This window comes from Ursus maritimus, unplaced genomic scaffold (genome assembly GCF_017311325.1).
Source record: "Ursus maritimus isolate PB19 unplaced genomic scaffold, ASM1731132v1 scaffold_13, whole genome shotgun sequence".
Classification (NCBI taxonomy): Eukaryota; Metazoa; Chordata; class Mammalia; order Carnivora; family Ursidae; genus Ursus; species Ursus maritimus.
Window position 1 is genome coordinate 37,412,039 of NW_024423675.1, and position 19,751 is coordinate 37,431,789.

The 19,751-nt window shown below is 38.7% G+C and overlaps 1 protein-coding gene across 6 annotated transcripts in view; it reads right to left on the reverse strand.

Annotated features, from left to right (window-relative positions):
• Nucleotides 1–891: 891 nt before the first annotated feature.
• ARHGAP18 (Rho GTPase activating protein 18) overlaps nucleotides 892–19,751 on the reverse strand; it is a 190,250-nt gene continuing 171,390 nt past the window's right edge. For 4 of the 6 annotated variants that reach the window (XM_040627789.1, XM_040627791.1, XM_008691117.2 and 1 more), the window contains 3 exons: nucleotides 8,570–8,694; nucleotides 4,915–4,976; nucleotides 892–3,689 (listed from right to left, as the gene is read on the reverse strand). In XM_040627789.1, the coding sequence (XP_040483723.1) occupies nucleotides 3,598–3,689; nucleotides 4,915–4,976; nucleotides 8,570–8,694 (279 nt within the window). In that variant the 3' untranslated portion in view covers nucleotides 892–3,597. Of the gene's footprint in view, nucleotides 3,690–4,914; nucleotides 4,977–5,649; nucleotides 5,812–8,569; nucleotides 8,695–19,751 lie in introns of those variants that run through there. The other 2 variants (XR_568770.2, XM_008691118.2) reach the window with 2 other exon arrangements.

Consider the following 19,751-nt stretch of genomic DNA (forward strand, 5'->3'; position numbering starts at 1 on the left):
AAATCTTGTGACTTGTCTTGATTAAAAGTGCATTTTCTTTCTCTCATACCAGAAACCCTATAGACTCGACCTTTAAAACTATATCCAGAACCGACCTCTTCCTATCACTCCACAGCTACTGCCTTTACCAACGGTGCCCTGTTTTGCTCTCAAAAATGTCTCAAACCATGAATTACAGTTGTCCTAGTACAAGGCCATGAACTCATCCCCCATCCCTATCCCAGTGTTACTTCTCTGATCTCATCCATTAGTCGTAGCTGCTTCACTCTACGCCAGCCCTGCTTGTACCCTTGCTAACCGTTGGTTAAGTCAAGCACACTACTGTTTTGGGGTCTTTGTTCTAATTATTCCCTCTGTCTGGAATGCTTTAGACATATGGCAATTTTCTCACTTCCTTCTAGTCTTTGTTATTAGATGTTCAATGAGAGACTGTTTACTACTACAGTGAACCTATTCCTCCACCCTTCATCCTACTAACCTTGTTCATCTCTTTTCTGTGTCTACTGCACTTATATCCTTCCAACATATTAGGTCATTCTACTTACTAATTCATTTTTACTTATTATTTTGTTCACTGATTTATCTCAAGGGTAGAACATGTCTGGCACATATACGTAAATGTCCAGTAAATGTTTGTTGATTGAAATGAAGAAACAACTACATACACACTAAAGACAGATGTCATCATGCCTCTTTAGACATCCTTCTTTTTACTTTCCTGGTTCACTGTCTTTCCTCTTGTCCTGATCCTTCTGCTTGAGATAGACATTGTCAAAAAACAAAACAAAACAAAACAAAAAAACCCTCGGGTTTTTGGTTAAAAAAAAAAAAACCCCACCTGGCGTCTCTCCCTCCCCACTCACAGGTGAAGAATAAAAGCAGACTGATAAATGGAACACAGAAACTCTGAAATTATTATTATTTACAATTTTCCAAAAACAGTGATTAAAGTGAGAGATCCGTGGTATTCTTACCTAACTGCCTTGTAAATGCCTGGCACTGAGTCTCAATCACTTACCTATGAACTCAGGTTCACTTTTAAAACTTCCCACAGTTCAGATGCAAAGGAATCCCTGACCAATACTGCCACCTACTGATCAAGAGGATGAGAAATCAGTACAATGAGGGAGAAAATGAAATCCAGTTAAACAAAAATTAGGAAAAGACAATTCATGAAAACTTTCATGAAGTCAGTAAAATAAACTGCTTTTCCCAAAGAGCGCTAGCAAGGAGTTTACATTGAATTATACAGCAAAGATTGCAAATAATTACAAAACCCTCTTCAGAAAAAAAGAAACATCTCTGAAACATTAACGGGGCAACAAGTCTTCTATAAAAACCAGCTCTTCAACTTTTCAACAGCAACTGTCTTAAGAATTAAGATGTTTGAGACTCATAACAAATATGTTTGTTGTTTTTATTGTCCCTCACAAACAAGCAAAAACTAATCTACCACAAGATTTAAAGTTCACTAAGGAAAAAAAAAATTATAGAAAAAACATATGGGTTAATTCCAGGCCGTTTATATTTGAGGCTCTGCACTACTAAGTTTCTCCTCTTTAGAAGTGTAGAGAGACATCTTTCTTGATTATATAAAAGCAATATTATTCAATATCAAGGAATAAGGTTCATGAGTTCTAAGGACTCGAAATGCAGTCGCACCTTTGTATTTATTTACCAAGATCTGGAATTCTTTTCATTATCAAAAGCCTCTTGTGTTCCCCCCACCAACACACATAGCAGGGGACTAGTAAATGTGGTAAAAAGCTAGTTGACATATGCTTTAGCAAGCCATCTATCTAAATCATTATATTCACTCCTGTCTTTTTTTTGAAATTGTGCACCCCTAAAATGTATTAAGCACTTAATCGAGTTTATATCATTAATTGCTTTCATTAACTTAAGCTATTAATAAAACATTTTGGGAAATTAATATATCTTGTCAAAATCAGAAACAGAATACAACATGTTTTTGAAAAATCCTAAAGAACAAAAGTTTGCATAAGGAAAACACTACAGATGGAAACAGTTTTTTATCTTCCACATGTCTTCCCAATTTAAATATTACACAGGAGCAACAGGAACAATAAAAGAACTGGCTTTTAACAAAAACACAAATACAAGCAAAAATATAGTACATTCATAAACATATAGGATTAAAAGTAATAATTCCAAGAGAAGATAATTTAGAAAAATGCATTTAATTATAAAAAATTTTTAAATAAAAAAGCAATGGCACAAATCACCACAATGTTATTTAAGTGATCATATCCACAGGCTGCTCTTATAATTACACACTAAAAATTTATGGCTGTTCTCATTAACAGCATTTTCCCTCCTAACTGGAGTGACATCAAGAGCTTCTGAGAATGTGTATGATTTTCCCTAAAATACTACTAAAAGTTTCATAAACACAGTGTGTGCAACATTCATTTACATCACCTTTTATTTACTACACTCTAAACTCATAAAATATTGAACATTTCTCACTTCATTTCTTTTATTTACAGTTCAGAGGCTCATCTCTTGTCACAATATGGTTTGTGCATTAAACTCCCTGGGAATAGTACTTTCCACGGCATTTTAATAAATTTACTCTGATTATTTAAAGTACACAAACAAAAACTTGTTCATATGACTGTGTCATACCCAGAAAAAGAAAATGCTTCCTGCAGCCTTCTTTAGGAGTTAAAAAAAAAAAAAAATCCCTCTTTCAGTAGAATAACATTCTTAACCATTACTGGATTTTACTATCATGCATATTTGTACTAATACGACAATAGGTAAAGCCAGCTAAGACTTCATAAATTTCACTTAGGAGAATAAAGCATACATGAAGTGATTTGGTTTTCACTCTCTTGTTATCCATAATCCAGTTATTCCACATGGATATATTTTATTTATTCTTAGTATATAAGTATTTAATAGTTCAGTAATAATTGGCAGTTTCTGACAGTTGTGTTGCTTAATAGTGGATACGGTTCTGTGCACATATGTCAGATGAACTGAAAACAATGCAAATCACTTCATGCGATAGAGCAGGAAGAAGTGGGATGTTATTGTTTGAACAAATGATTAAAAGGGAGGAATATTAACTTTCGATAGTGACAGGAATACTGTTGGATTCAGTCTACTTTAAGATGCATTGTCTTCACGATTTGCCAAATACCTGGTATTTGTGATCTTTTCGGTTAAAAAGCAAACCTAGTTGGGGGGGAGGCAGACATGAGGAGGAGAAAAAGGAGAGGAAGCACATATTACCATGTATATGATTTTAGGAGAAAAAAGTGAGAGGGAAGAGAGTGTGTTTTCACATAAAATAAACGGTCACATCCGGGCACTTTTCACAGAGTATAATCGCCGCCACGCTAATTAACCCTTTTTCCTCTCACTCCAGAGATATTTGTTTGCTCATTGTCTTATTAATAAACGTAATTCTGGCAGCAGCACAAATCTGTAACTTTTTAAGGCTTCAGAGTGTCACTATTCAAGAGTTGGGTACATTGGAACAATACAAGGGTCCTGCCGTTTCTTTTATTTGCACTCTTGCCCCAGCAATAGTCTCAGGAGGTCCTCGTGGTTCTCTGCAGCTTCAGCCTATGACGGCTTTGACTTTATGACCCACTCGGCGTTGGGGTTGAGCTGATACAAATCCATCATGTAAGTGTCATCATCAAGGCAGCGTTCTCCTATCAAAGAGACACCAGATCAGGTGAACACAGTGCAGGGACTGGGATGCAATTTTAAACTTATTCCTCACGGTTTAACTCTGAAATCTTAGACTTCAAAATCTCTCTCATCCTTTCCCATCTCCCATAACATTATAAGACGTGGCCAAAATATTGAGAAGGTCAATTTAGTAGGCTTTCTCTAAAGGAATGGGTGTCAAGTTAATTAAGGAAGTTGAAAATACTTTGTGTGAAGGGCTCTGCAATGGCTCATTAAAAGCTTATTCACCTTTTTAAGGGGTGGCAACAGTTTTGGGTCTACCTAAGTAAGAAACAATACTTCATTCTCAATATCCAAGGATAGAAATGCAAGTTCAAATACATATAAATATTTAAATAAATCTTTCTTATTTGAGTTAACAATTCCAAGCTTCTAACAGAGTTGCAGTGTATTTAAATTTTAAGAGTAAGCCTTCATATTTCCATGTTTAAGTTTCAGTATTTACTAACACCTTTGTGTCTCAGGAAAAAATTCCACAAAACTTAAAATCTTAAAATATTTTCAATTATTATTTTGAATTAAACACTATTTCATTTATTTGTTAACAATTTCACCTGTACCATTTTCAAGGGTCAAAATAAAGAGAAAAAGTTGACTTCAAATTTTAATAGAGATGAGTACAACCCACTGATAACTGAAAATGGGCATATAAAATATAAGGCATGGTCAAAATTAATCCAGTCGATCTATTTTTATTTCCTAAGTTACTAATGTGCTTATATTCGTATGTGTGTATATCTGTGTTTGTCGTTGTGTGTGTGTGTGTGCATTACTTAGAAGGCAATCAACAATTGCAAAAATAACTCCTGCTTTCACTAAAAATATCTAGTACTGAGCCATAATAAAAATGTAATCCTGGCCTTAAATAAGCTCAGCCACTTCCTTTATTAAGATGTGATGTAAGCATATAAAAAAGAAAGACGTTTTGAAAAAGTTCATTACCATTCTAGAAATTGCTACTATTTTAAGAGAATTTGCCCTTGCTGAGGTTTAACACAGATGGGCGTACGGAGGAGCTCAAATAGAGCCTGAAAAGTCAGACCACTGAACAAATCCACAAAATTCATCAACTATCTACAGCATGCTATATTTAACTTCTGAGTTTTGCCCTCAAAGATATAAATAATAACCATTGGCAATGTCAAATCAGCATATGTAACACAGAGAGAAACAAAATGTGCTTACCAATATTTCCTCCAATTTCATACAAAAAAACTTCCCCTTTCTTAAGAGTCTGGGCAATCCCACTATTAGGGACAAAACAAACTGATTAGTTGTATCATCAAACAGCTTGCAACTAAATCACTTTAATGTGCTTGGGGAATTCTGGCTTGTATGGGAAATTCATAACTTAGACACACTGTAATTATCTAACATTTGTATTTTCCCATCTGTTAAGTGTGCCAAATAGGTAATAAAAATGTCACACCTGTAAATTAAAATAAACAAATGGACTCATACATCTGAAGGCAAAATAATAAATCAGCATCTAAATTTGTAAAATTAAAAAGAAAAGTAACAACATTTTAGCTGCCAATAAAATTATTAATATGATCAACTACTTTGCATAGGGGCCAGAAAGGTTCTCCTAAAACTACAAAAAGAAATATTTCCACCTTCGTTTTCACACTGCATTTATTCTGTAAGTATCTATCATGTGTTTGCCGTGCTGACAACCCTCATCGTACGCAAGATGTAAAGAATAGGACGTGGTTCACCACCCTTCCTGTGTTGGCCATTCAAATACAGGAGTTACATGCACTCAAAGTAGAAGCAAATAGTCATTATGAAGCCCTCACAAGAAGGAGACACATTTACAGAGTTATGCTCTTCAAAGAACAAACTCTTCCAGAACATTAAGTTTAAATAATAAAAACTAGTAAAATTCAGTGGTTTTTCAAAACTCTGTATACAAATTACCTGAGAAGCCTGCTAAAAATTCAGACCCAGAGCTCTAAAACTGATTTTGTACGTCTAGGTCAAGCCAAAGAATCTGTTTTTCAAATGCTCTCTGGTGGACTGTGATGCACGGAAGGGTTTGTGAACCACTCCTGTGAGGCCCCGAAGACACACTCCCTGGAACTGTAAAGGGAAAAGCAGATCTGACTTTTATTCAAACCATCATGAAAAATATGGCACAGTAGACGCTTTCCTAACCAACTGTCCAATGACTCATTGAGGTTATCCGACTCTGACTACTCTCTGTCTGGAACATGATAGACACTCGAGGCTTTACACGCCCCCACACTTAAGACCCACCTGCTGAGTTGTATCCTCACCGAGAGACAGCTCACTTTAGTCCAAACCAGTGTATGCTTGTTTTTAAAATTAAATAATTGTTTTTATTTATAATATAGTATATAATGCAATGAACTAGGAGTATAAAAAGAGCCATTATTTCTATGAAAACGAAGCTGAATGTTTGGGGAGACTTGATCAGGGAAAAACAAAAGAACCTAGTTAGATATTGTTCTCAGATTGTTTCTCCAGTATCCGTGTTCTTGTTCTACTTTAAAGAAATCTCGACTGGATTTCCTGGTAAATACAAGCTTTGCATAATGCTAATCAACAAATCCATAATTAAAGAAAAGGCAACAGCCTTTATCAAGACTGGTGAGTAAATGTGAAACTTATTGCATATTCACTTTATGTCATTCATGTGTTCTTATCTTTGGTGGAGAAAGTTGGGGAGGAAAAAGATGGGGGGGTAGGGTTTCCAACTGCCCCTATGCTGGCAGAACGCAAGTGGGAGAAGAGGAGAATGTGCTGGAAGAGAACATATATATAAACACTTGCTGAGAATTTCACTTATGCGGCCCAAACAGATAGTGTTATGTGCTTCGTGGTCATTTTCCTAGTTCATTATCACAAGACTATAACGCAGGTCCTATTATGGTCTACTCTTACACATGAAAAACTTTGGATTCAAAGGGATTATAAATCTAGCTTAAAATGAAACAGGAGCAGCTGGGGCGGGGGGTGCTTAGCAATGGATGGAGACGTTTACCAGACTTCCCTCTGGGTGGAGCAGGATGGGGAGAAAGGAGGAGGTAGAGAAACGGACCCCACTCCAGGGGGCAGCAAATGCTTATTTAATAAAAGCACCCCAAGCAGAAAATCCAAATATGCAGAGGACAGTTGTCACAAATCTGGTGCTTTCTATAACAATCATGTTATCCCCTAAATATTAAAGTCACAGTTGACTTCATAATCACCTCTTCTGCCATCTGCAAGGACAGCAACAAAAGTAGACTCAACTGAACACTTGGGTCCTTAGAGTAAAAGCTCTGTAAATTAACTGTATCTAGGCTGAAAGAGCTACTTATACATCTGAAGTCTGGCCAAATGATCTCCAGGTACGCACTCTGGGGGAAGATGGGCAGTCATCCCTGGGGAGCAGAATGGCAAGAGTTGATATCCACTAGGTCACAGCAGGGAGTAGAGAGGAAGTGGATTGATTTCATGAAGCAGAGACACCTTTAGGGAGCAAAGACACCTAACTGCTCCAGGGCTTACTCCCCTACAATTCCATCTCCTCCTTGACTCTGCACCAATGGCCCCAGATCCGTGATGGTTGCTAGATCCGGGCTTACAAGGAGGGTGTTTAAAGGGAAGCCTTTGGAGATGGAAACCATGCATTTGGAATTTAGCACCACCACCTATGAAATGTGTGACCTTGAAAAGTCTCGGTTTTCTTATCAGTAAAACAGAAGTAATATTAGTGCTTACTTCACAGTACTGTTGAGAGTGGGGTTGGTGCTGGCTTACTGAAAGCCCAGATACGACCAGGAAGGCTCTCTTCTATTTCCCCACCATCTGCTCCTGCTCAGGCTCAGCTCTTCTCCCGATTTATAAACGCTGAGGGAAGATACTTTAAAATATATCTTTATACCCCTTCTGACATCTAGCAGAGGGCCTTAAACAGAGCAGAGGCATATTAAATACTTGTGGTACTGTATTAACACTAGAGAGGTTCTGGCAGAAAACTTCACTGATGCCCTTGAACGTTACAATGCAGACGTGACATTCTATGGAAGACTGAAACAGCGAATTCATAAGCTAAGATACCAGTGCCCTGGATTTCCCTTTTTAAAAAATTTAGATTAATTTTCAATGAGGGGGGGAAATCATTAGAATAAAACTTTAGCTAACAAATAAGAATTAGAAGGATAAAAGCTGCAAACCCAATACACTTGCTAAATCTCTAAAATTTAAGAAAAGATAGTGTAAGATGTTTCAGAAAGCGTATGCTCTAATATCATCAGAGGGATCCCAAAGGCTTTCAGAGGACTCCTCCTACCCCATCAGCACCAGAACAGAGGAGAAGGCTTGGTTGTCCCTGACCGGGACAGTGTGCTCTGTGTCTGGGGGACTTCAAAGCTCCAGGGACTGGTTATCCTCTCTTGATTCTTTAGACCTTGCTTTTCAATTTAAGCATTTCTTTTTATTCATTATATTTCATAGAAAGAATTGTATTTTTTGTTTCTTTGTTTTATTCCCACCGCATCTTATTTAGTGATTTTCCTAACAGCCCCCATGCAGTAATTAACCTCCAATCCACATATTCTGGAAAGAATATCGAGTGGTCTCCTGTGCCAGGCCCACTGCAGGCGGAGTGAAGGCAGGCTCGACATCTTGCTCGCAGCAGGCTCACCTGCACATAAACTACCTCAAATGAACCCAGCTCATTCCAACCGTCTAATTATTAAGTCTGTTCTTCTTTTCTGCTGGGAAGACAAAATTCAGAAGCACTTCACATCACCCCTCGTGATGGAGGGAGAGCGCGCATGTGCGGGGGTGAGTTATACCATGGAATGATGAAAACAAAACAGGCCTCTACCTTTCTTGGCTGAGAAACCTGGCAAGTACATCACTGGCTTTTAGTTCTTCAGTTAGCTGTATTGCCATGGAAACTTTCGAAAGATGGGGAGCTTGCACTCGAATCACTCCCTGAGGAACGTCAGCCTGCAAAGCAATAATGACACTGGAACAAAGCTGGCAGCAGCTGGAACATGTAACTCTGTACAATGCATTATATGGTAAGTGTGCTTAACTACGACGCATTTCACTTCACTACATAAAAACCTTAACTACTGTATAATGTAATTTGCTAAATTACATCAAACCTCAAATATCCTCTTAATGGTGATAGGGGAACTTTATAATGCCTATGCAGTAATGCTTAATTATTTTTAAAGATGTAAAGAATGACAGCAATAACCATTACTGCCATATTAAGTGCTGATTTCTGAGTATTATCTACTAGAGAGTGCTTCTTCATGGAGCAATTTATGAAATTGAATCAGAAAGAAGTTACTTTGTGTGCTATTGCAATGTATGCATTTTAAACATCTTCCTGTGCACTGACCAGATTTCACAGAAATTTTTGTTCCTCGGCGTCTTTGGAAAGAAAATGAAACATACTTTTCTATCCATCTGGATTGCGTCTGCTTCTCACTTGCCTGTTAAGCTTCCACTGTGACCACATACTTTGAACTTCAGAGGACCAGTTCTAAATCCTCTGCCTATAGATGTTAAGAACTGTTTATGTATTTGGTAAGATGTCGGTGAAAGGTTTTGAGGACTATAATATCAAAATACCAGCTATGACATTTGAAATAGTAAGCTTAATTAATTCCTAATCATTCCACTACAATAAAAAGTAATTATTTACAGTTATATGTCATGAACAGACCTTAGGACAAATGGCATGCACAAATTATGTTTAAAGATAATGCTTTAAATGCTACAAAACCCTGTTTCATTAAACTGAAATTCACTAAGCATTGACTGAGTACCAAGCACTGTGCTAGGTCTACTTACCTACGAGGTAAGACACAAGTCTCTTAGTACGCAGTATTTTTTGTGCTCACAGTATCATTTTTTTTTTTTTGGTAATGTACATGGTCTTGAATTGCTATTATCCCCCACCTCAACATAAAGCACAGATAGACCATGAGTGGAATTAATGTGATAACTTTCAAAGTTCAACAAAAATAACATGGCTTTAGAATTAGGCTACATCAAAATGTAAATGCCTCCAAAAAATTTCCATTTGCTTCTCGGTAACCTGTGAAACGTAGTGTGAGAATAACAAAGAAAAGAAGCGATATTCATGTAAGACCATACAAGGAAGCATGGGATTGGGTAAGACCATGGCTTTGCTCCCCAGAGGGCTGCAAGCCCCCGTTACATCTGTGGAGACATGGCAGAGGGCCTCACGCCAACGTGTGAGACTCTGCTGCCCTCACCTGACCACTCAGCAAAGGGCCACGGGAGCCCTCCCTCCAGCCAAAGACAGACAGTGCGTTCCAGGGCTGCCCACTCGCCATCCTGCTGGAAGAGGGACTGCGTTCCTAGTGTCCTTTAACTTCTCTTCCTGGGGGAAATGTGCTCAACCCCATCCCTGAAGGACCCAATCCCAACCCATTCCCAGAACCCTCAATGTTTGCTTCCTTTCCAACCAGCCTGGCCCCTTGGCTTGGTTTGTTGACTTTCAATTTCTGGGGCATGTATTTTGGTCCGATAACTTAGTCTAGTCTCTCACCTCTGCCTCTCCCCTCAGATTTAAATCTAAGTTACATTTTTCCTTGATTCTGTGACATTTTCATTTGTAACCCTGGAAAGTGAGCTGCTTCTTACAATGGATGGGACATTTTATGTGGCAGTGTGCCCTTCCCCCCCCAGCGGATATTAAATCCAAATGGTGTATCTTCTAACTCAGCGATCATGCTACATTCCCTGTTCCCTTGGGTTTCATCACTAGCCTATATCCCACTGTGGTCATTCTACCTCCTGGCCAGACTTCACCTGTTTCCTCAGAGGAGGTTGCAAACATATGCTCCCAGACAACATGAATGTTGGGAGTAAAATTGTAAGAGCAACAATGAAGCACAGAGTCTGTGTCCCTAAAACCTTAATCTACCTTGTCCACTCAATTAAGAAACAATTATTGGTATTTTGGATTCGGTTAGTCTATTACAATTATATTTGGAGGGCCCTGAATGGCGGGCTAGGGTTTGCAGACACCCAAATACTTTATGCTCATTTAAGAAAGTTAGGAAATCTGCTCAAGTCATAGTGCCAGATATCCTTACATACAGGCTTTCTTTGGCAAAAATAATAGTGACAAAAACTGCCCCCATAATTACATCTTATCCAACCCTAAAATATCAAAAAGGCAGGCAAATCTATGCTGACGTTGGAAGTGAAGTAAGGTGATAATAATTAAGTTTTTACATATAGAAGGTCCACAAGAAATGAGTGACAAAAGCAAAATGTTCCAGAAAAATAATACACTGCCACAGAGCTCAGGGACATGGCCATCTTTCTCTGCTCCCTGCCTTTTTCCCCACTATTCCGGTGGTACATTCTATTGTTTGGATTAAAAAGGCCAACCAAAATTTGCTACAAACACCCAGGCTTTCCTATCTTTATGTATGTCCCACTCCTCTTCTGTAATATCTTCTGCTATCAATTTTTCAAGCCCCACTTAAATACATCAAACTCCATAGAACCTTCCATGATCCACAGAGTCAAAAAGAATTTCTTCCTCCCACTGAAACTCTTTTATGATGAGACTCTAATATATGACACATGCATTCTCATTACATACCACATATCGAGTCAGCTGGAGCCAGCTAGCAAATATTTATTGATTAGATGAATCACTCGAAAACATTTCTAAGAATGCTATGCTAACACTGTAGTTATTTCTCTAGAACAAAATAACATAGACCAACGTGTATTTCCCAAGTAGCAAAAAGACTGCCTGAGGAACATTTTCTAAAAGAAACAAGTTGCCCCCATCTATAGTACGGTATTTCCTCTACTACTGAGGAAAGACCCCTCACGAACAACGGAAGGCCTCTCATTTCACTGTGGCCACGGCCTACACCTTCTACGTGAGCTCAGAGTGCGTGCTTTACACAGAACTACCATGCTTCTTTATACAACACCGCACTGACGTCAGTGGAATGTTGGGGGTTACGCCCAAGAACAGCCCGTGTGACACAGGAATCCAGAGTCTGACAGAGTTTGGAAGGAAGAGGTTCAGGGACTAGCTTCTGAGGACACTCGAGAGCTCTCCTGTGTATGTGAAATGTCAGGTAATCGTCATATTATGGCTCTTGCCAGAAGACGGGGAGTGGCATGGGGACAGATTCCCTCTGGCTGTGAAACTACACTTTCTCACCCCTTCTCCTCTGTGAGCAGGGGGTGAAGCTAGGCCAGTTCTGGATCAGCGTTACCCCTTCCCGAACTACTAACTATACTATTCTGACTCCTTTCGCATAGCACTAGTGTATCAGTGCCTGCAGAACCCTGTTCTCTGGGCTAGCAATGGCACATGGCACCCTCCTAGGTTGACCGGCCACATTCCCTGACGACTAAGGAGACTGTTCTAGGAGGGAAGGTGTATGTGCGTATACGTGTCTGTATGTGTGCCTGCATGGGTGTATATGACAGGAACAATTCTTAAGTGTTATTTTCTCTAGTAATACATCCCATCCAAATTCTCGCAACAATACATACATAGAAGAGTCTGACTTACTTTGAATCTGCCATGCCTTTCACTGTTGGAGAAGAAATGCATCTAACTGGTAGATATAACAGTGAAAGACATATAATGGTGAAAGATGGAGAGTTTAGAAGTTGTTTCTGGAAACTTTTTTTCTTATCTTGACAAGGGTGGCTAAATGATATTTGCTAAAGACAAGAAACAATAAATGATGCCAAAACTCTGGTTTAAATAGTGTATGACAAGTACTATTAAGCTCCAGAATCATGCTGTATCAAGTATTCAAGCTATTAGTATACTAATTACATTGAGCTGCCAAGCTTTGAATAGACACAACACGCCTGATCATTAAGCCAGTCTGTTCTTAACTTGAGCCATAGTAATAACTGAGTCTATGAATAGTATAATCTTCGTAACCTTCCTATTTCACAGGTTTTTTTTTTTTTTTTTTTTTTTTGTCTTAACAGCTGTGACTCTCTTATTTTTTTATGTATTTATTTTTGCTGTGCTGGTGAGCTGAAGTTACGTGATACACAGCAAGACTGGAGAAGAGCAGGATTTCACTAACACACCATTAAAATTGAGTCACAAAGGATTTTACAACTTACAAAATAATAATCTCTTATGCATACGAAAACTGTTATAATGGAGAAAATAATCTCATATGGTTCTCACATGTTTCATATTTTGAACTAAAGTATATTTTTAAAAACAAGATTCTATTTCTTTTTATTATTTGATCAAATAGAAAGTGATTTTAGTATTTCTTTGTAACACGTAAACACTGCATTGCTCATATTTTTGCATTCTAGATTAGAAATTCAACGTCAGACCTTTAAAAGAGATATTAATTTCTCTTTTTTTTCATTAAAAGCTAAGTTAAATGTAAAGCTGAGATTTTTAATGCTACAGAAGAATCTTTTATCTTCAAAAGAGCAAACTGGATGGGGCGCCTGGGTGGCACAGCGGTTGAGTGTCTGCCTTTGGCTCAGGGCGTGATCTCAGTGTTCTGGGATCGAGCCCCACATCAGGCTCTTCCACTATGAACCTGCTTCTTCCTCTCCCACTCCCCCTGCTTGTGTTCCCTCTCTCGCTGGCTGTCTCTGTCTCTGTCAAATAAATAAATAAAATCTTTAAAAAAAAAAAAAAGAGCAAACTGGAAAATACAACTTTCTTAAGAGAAAAAATATAACACATATTTTAGGAAATTAAACAAGGACATTTTAGCAAGGTATCTTAAACTACAATGGCATATTCATCACCTTGGTCTGATTGGAGGTAGAAATATCAAAGGCATTCTTTGCTATCTTGAACTGCCTAAGTCCTGATTATAATTGGCACTTTATTATCTAAATGTTTAAACTTTCATCCAACTCAGATTCAAAGACTTTTAAAGAACCTGAAATAACTTCTATAGTAATATGCATTTAATTTACAACGAAATTAAGTTCTGATATTTTTCTCTTTTAATATGGTATTTTTATGCACTATAAAAAAATCACAAAACGTCTTAAAAAGAAACAAGATTTTTGTGCTTGATACTATAATTTGATTTTCCATGTGAGTCCCCAAGTAGATCCACAAACTGTTTCCAGACCTAGAGCAGATGCTTAAGACAATACCTGTAATGATGCTCTGGGTCAGGCTGTTAAATGAAACCAGAGATGGAATTCTAAACAGAGTTATGACCATAGACATGCAGCCCTGGCTATAAACAACCCCGAATCTGCACCGCACTGCTGCCAACTCTGGGATTCTTCTGGAGAAGAATGGCAGAAAGTGGCAGCAACAGATTTCTTTTCCATGCCCGAAGCCCTAAATGTTAAACTGTTAAGAGATCATCTTGGATCTTTTAGCAAGTCACATAAGCTCTCTAAAAATTGAGTTCCTCAACTGTAAATTAAGGGTGTGACACGAGATCATCCTAAGAACCAAAGTTAACCACAGAGGGAACATTCCCGCTACGAATGAGGAAGATGTGAGGAGCTCGGCTTATTTCGCAAAATCGCTTTCTCATAAAGGTACAGCTTCCCAGGGCACCTGGGTGGTACAGTCAGTTGAATGTCCAACCCTTGGTTTTGGCTCAGGTCGTGATCTTAATCTCGTGGTGGTGAGATCGAGCCCTGCATCCTTCTCTGTGCTGGGCGCAGAATCTGTTTGGGATTCTCTCTCCCTCTCCCTCTCTCTCTCCTGCTCATGTGCATTCTCCCTCTCTAATAAATAAATGAATCTTAAAAAAAGAAATGTACAGCTTCCCTTTACTTTGAAAGGTGAGCCTGAATGACAGTAGAAAAATCATACAGATCAAAGTCCACAATGGACTGGAAACCTGCATGATTCCACAACTCATAACCAGATGCTCATCAAAGCTGCCCTAGACCCTTACTAGGCAGAGCTGCGATTTGAGGTAATTATGGGCGAAATGATGACATGTCTGTGATTTCCAAAAAAATACTAAAAGGAAACAAAGTGTGGGAGACAGGATGGAATGAGGTTAGAAAAACAGTCTGATTATTGGTCACGGGTTTATGGGGTTCATATACTACTCTGTTTTCATGTAGAGGTAAGAAAAATTCCATAATACAATTAAATATATGTTTACAAACACATACATACCAAATGGGGGGGGGGAATCATACTTACAGTTTTTATACAAGACACATGGCAAGGTCCTGCTCTGAGAGATTCTGACTCTGGGTCCAGGGGGTGGCCCAGTCATGTTTTATAAAAAATACTACTACAGATAACCGTATTGCACACTTTGGATGAGACAGCATTAATCTGGTCTTACCCTCATCTTACAGAGGAAAGTGAGGCCCAGAGAGATAAAATGATTTGGCATTAATGTCTCGTTGATGGCAGAGCTAGAACTATAGCCTCAAGCCACATGACTTCTGGTATGTGATGTGGTGTGTGTGCACTTGTGTGTGTGTGTGTGTAATATCAATCCCAACTGCAAGTTGAAGGCTATCACAAAATGGTTATTTTTAAAGGTCTACAATTTTGTTGTTTTCACCAAGTGTTTCCTCCTGCTGCAATTGATGTGTCTTTAGGACGCGAGAAATTCACATTTGTATCAAAAAATTAATATGCTGTAGTCATTAAAAACATTTGTCTTATTAAGTAGATTGTGTCCCTTAAAACCTGGTTCAAACAATTAATTTATCTAGTCAAGCATGTCTCAATCGCATGAATCCTGATAATATATAGTTAGCATTAATAGCATACAGAATGCTTTAAAAAATATTACCTTGATGAATTTTTATGATCTACAGTCTCTTGTCATTTCCCTCTTCAATGCCTGACAATCTGGCTTCTTCCATCAATAGATACTGACAATGCTTTGGAGAAAGTCAGAAGTGACCTTTCAAATGCAAAATGCACTGGACCTCTGTCCAATGTTAACCTTACTCAACCTCTCTCTAGCATGGGGTACTACTAACCAAGTTCATTTACTTACCTAGTCTCCCTCCCTGGGCTTCTGAGACTCTATAATCTTCCACTTCCTCTGACTTCCTATTATTTCTTGGCCTCTTTTACCAGCCCCTCTCCCATGGCCCACCACTAAACTATTGCTGTCTTTGGCTTCAAGGGCAATCTCTCTGCTAGTCCCAAAACCACACCTCCAGCTTTGGCCTCTTTCTGAGCTTCAGGCCCTTGTAGTCAAAGCACGTTCACACAGACAAGTCAACTACAAATGTCAAAAACTGACTACCTCATCAAAGGCTGTTCCTACCTCATTTTCTCAATGAGAAAATCATTGAGAGTCAAATCAGCAAGTCATTCTAGATTTCTCCTCATTCTACATTCTTCATATCCCATTAGTTTCCACATCTTGTGGGTCCTCCTGGCTTGCATCTAACCCTCCTTCCATTCCCATTGCTGGGTCTTGGCATTGCCCAGGACTGTGTTAAAAGCTATCTATTAAACCCATGTTAGTAATGGCGGTAATGCACGTTCACTGTATTACTACACATTAGCCCAGCACTGGGGTACATATCCTTCTCAGAGTTTTTTGGTGCCCTATAAGAAAATAGAGAATAAGACTAAAGAGACCCAGATTTAAGGTCATCCAGATTGGGTTTCAAATTCCAGCTGCCCACTTCCTATCTAGATAACTTTCAGTAAGTTATTTAAGATTGCTGATGCTCACTTTCCTCATCTATAAAAAAAAAAAATGAGACAATAAAACCGTATACTTCAATTAAACTCCTCTATCTATTAAATGAGATGATGTTTGCAAATGTTTAGCACTATGCCTGACCTCATGATAATTATTACCCCTTACAAATATGGCAATATTCACTAATTTGTAACTTTTCTTTAACAAACTAAGAGTATCTTCCAATGTCAATATATACACTTGTATTCCCATGATATTTCACTACATAAATATATTATAACAAATGTAACCAATTGTATCCTTTTGGGCTACTTCTAATTCTCGCCAGTATCAAGAATATGGCAATGAACTTAAGCATAACTCTTTACATATTCATCTTATTACTCCCTTTGAAGGAATTTCTGAATTCTATGAGGAGCATGGTTTTCGGGTCTTTGCCACATGCCAACTGCTCTCCAGAGGGATTCTACCAATTTATGTACTCCCATCAGCGATGAAATTTGCTGGCATCTCCCACCTAACCTCCTATTTTTCACTGCTCCAAACTTTCCTTCGCCTGACATCATAGCAATGACTTTAAAATGCAAATATAGGGACGCCTGGGTGGCTCAGTGGGTTAAGCATCTGCCTTCAGCTCACGTCATGATCCCAAGGTCCTGGGATCAAGTCCTGAGTCAAGCTCCATCCCCAGCAGGGAGTCTGCTTCTCCCTCTGCCTGCTGCTCCCCCTGCTTGTGTGCACATGCGCGCTCTCTCTCTCTCTCTCTCTCTCTGACAAATAAATAAAACCTTTAAAAAAAGGCAAAAATAATCCTGTAACTCCTGGAGTCAAGACTTTCCTCAGAACAGAAGCCTGGCTCCCGCCAGAACCCATTCTGGCCTTCCTTCTGCCCCTGCTCCTCCATGCACCTCAATGGCCCCTCCAATCTAATTTTCCCACCAAACACCCTCAAACATCTCTACTTACTTTTCTAACACAAATCTCACACTCAATCTTCCTGCCCCTTCCCTGTTGAAGGGGTAATTCCATCCTTTCAATTTCTTGGGCCAAACACCTTGGAGTCACTGTTTACTTCTTTCTCTTACAACTCATATCATTTCGACTCGAAGGAATTCTAATGGCTCTAACTTCAAGAGACAGAGAATCTGACCATATCACCTCCACTGCTAATATCCTGGTCTCTCACTTGGATTAAGACATGAACCTCACCCTCTTACATGGTCTCCCCATCTATGCTGGCTCTCCTAGAGTCTATTCTCAACCCAATAGTCCAAGGGAACATTTTAAAACATAGATTTTCAAGCTTTTGCTCAAATCCTGCAATGGCTCCACTTCACTCACGATAAACTCAAATTCTTAAAGATAGCCTATGTAATCTATTGGTCCAATGGTCCCTGCGATTTCAATCTCATACTGCCGTCTCCCTTGCCAGCTCCAGTCGGGTCACAAAGCACTCCTTGCTGGTCCTCAAATACCTCAAGCAAGTTTCTGCCAAAAGGCTTTTGACAGACTATTCTTTCTGTGCTTCCTGAGAAATACATCCAGCTTGGCTCCCTGTCCCCCCTTCCCATCTTCATACAAATGAATAATACCTAGACCACCCAACTGAATATTGCAAGGGGCTCCCTCTCTCAATTCCCTTTTGGTGGGCTATTTTTATTATTTTTAGAGCACTTACCACATACTATGTAATTTACTTATTAATTTTTAGTTATAGAATTTCAGCTGCACAAGAACAGCAATCTTCATCTATTTTGTTTAATAATGTATTTCAGGTGCCTAGAACAGTGCCTGGCACATGATAGCCATACATTAAATAGTTGCGTAGCAAATAAATAAAATAACCTAGGCGATTTTATGCTCCATAATCTCATGCTACACATTCAAATGATTTGGGGAGGGGGGAGAAGTAAAGAAACATAAACTAACAAGACCAAATGGGACTGGGAGGCTAATCACAAAGCAGATGGCCCATGTTCTATCCAATAACATCACTGTTGTTGCTCTGTAATTGTTTTCTGTGTGTTGTTATTCTCCCTATTAAAATTAAAGTACCTTCAACAAAATTCTGGCAAGTGACTGAAATTTTTCAAACAAAAGGACATCATGGGTCATGATTACCTAGGGGTTACCACTCTGCCAGGAAGCTTCCTCTACTATTGATACCTCTCTATGCAATTTTCTGCCTAAATAACACCTACGTGTTCTTCACATCTCAGCTCTACTTCCCAGAGAAGCCTCTCTGATGCCCACTTCCTGATTTGTAGCCCAGGGCACCCCGCTCAGGCTTCCGTCACACCGGTGGTGGCTGTGAGCTCAAGCCTCTGGGCCACTCTCCCAGCTCCCTGTGGGTGAGCACCAGCCTTCTCTGTCTGTGAACACCTGACAGGGGTGGGGGCTCCGTGCCAAGGAGGCAGGTAGTAGCATCTCATGAAAAGAAACGCTGAATTTCTCAGAAGAGAAACACAGAACTTAGAGAGACTGAGTAACAGCTAATCCATGATAAAATAGAGATTTAAATCCAGGTTTCAATCCCAAGCTTTCAAATGACAATATGGCGTCGAACTAGTACAGGGATAATTCGCAGGCCAACTAAGAAATCCAAGTTAACACAAATTCTCTGTAAATAACAAAATCAAGTCAACATTTCATCTCCAAAACACAACTTTTAAATTTTTTTGCCTGAGGTTTTGTTATTTAAAAGGTACAGGGTAAATGTGTCCTCAGATAGATAACGTACCTCAGAGAATCACGGTATAAAAAAGACGGGGCTATAAAGTCAACTAAGTTAATATGAACAAGCAGAGCTACGAAACATGATGATATTCACATATTTGTAATGGTTTAGAGGAAATAAAATGTTCTAAGTTAAGCAAAAATGGCATGTCAAAGATCCTTTCTAATGTATGACATTATCAAGCCCTTTCTCAAAAAAATATAACACTAGCTACAATTCCCCTTTATTAAATTTTACGTTCTTAAAGATACTTAAAAATGGACCAAAAATATTTCATTCCAAAAAACGTTATTTTGTAATTGTGAAAGCCATAATATAGAATATATTTATATACTTTTTACAACAACTAGATCCCTAAGTAGGCCAAAGCCAAAGCCAAAAAAAAAAAAAAAAATCACAAGCTGATAATTGTATTTCCATATTATTCCACAAGATGTCAGCATGTAACTGAATAACTTCAATGGTGGTGCTGGTGGGGGGGGGGTGTCTCCACTGTAAACAGAACAATAGAAACCCTTTCATTTCAGGATTTCAAGTTAGAGCTTTGGTAACTCACTTCATAGATGTGTTTTTACGTATATTATTTTAAACCTAATTCTTAATATACTCTTACAGCAGTTCATAAATGCTGATATGTAGATATT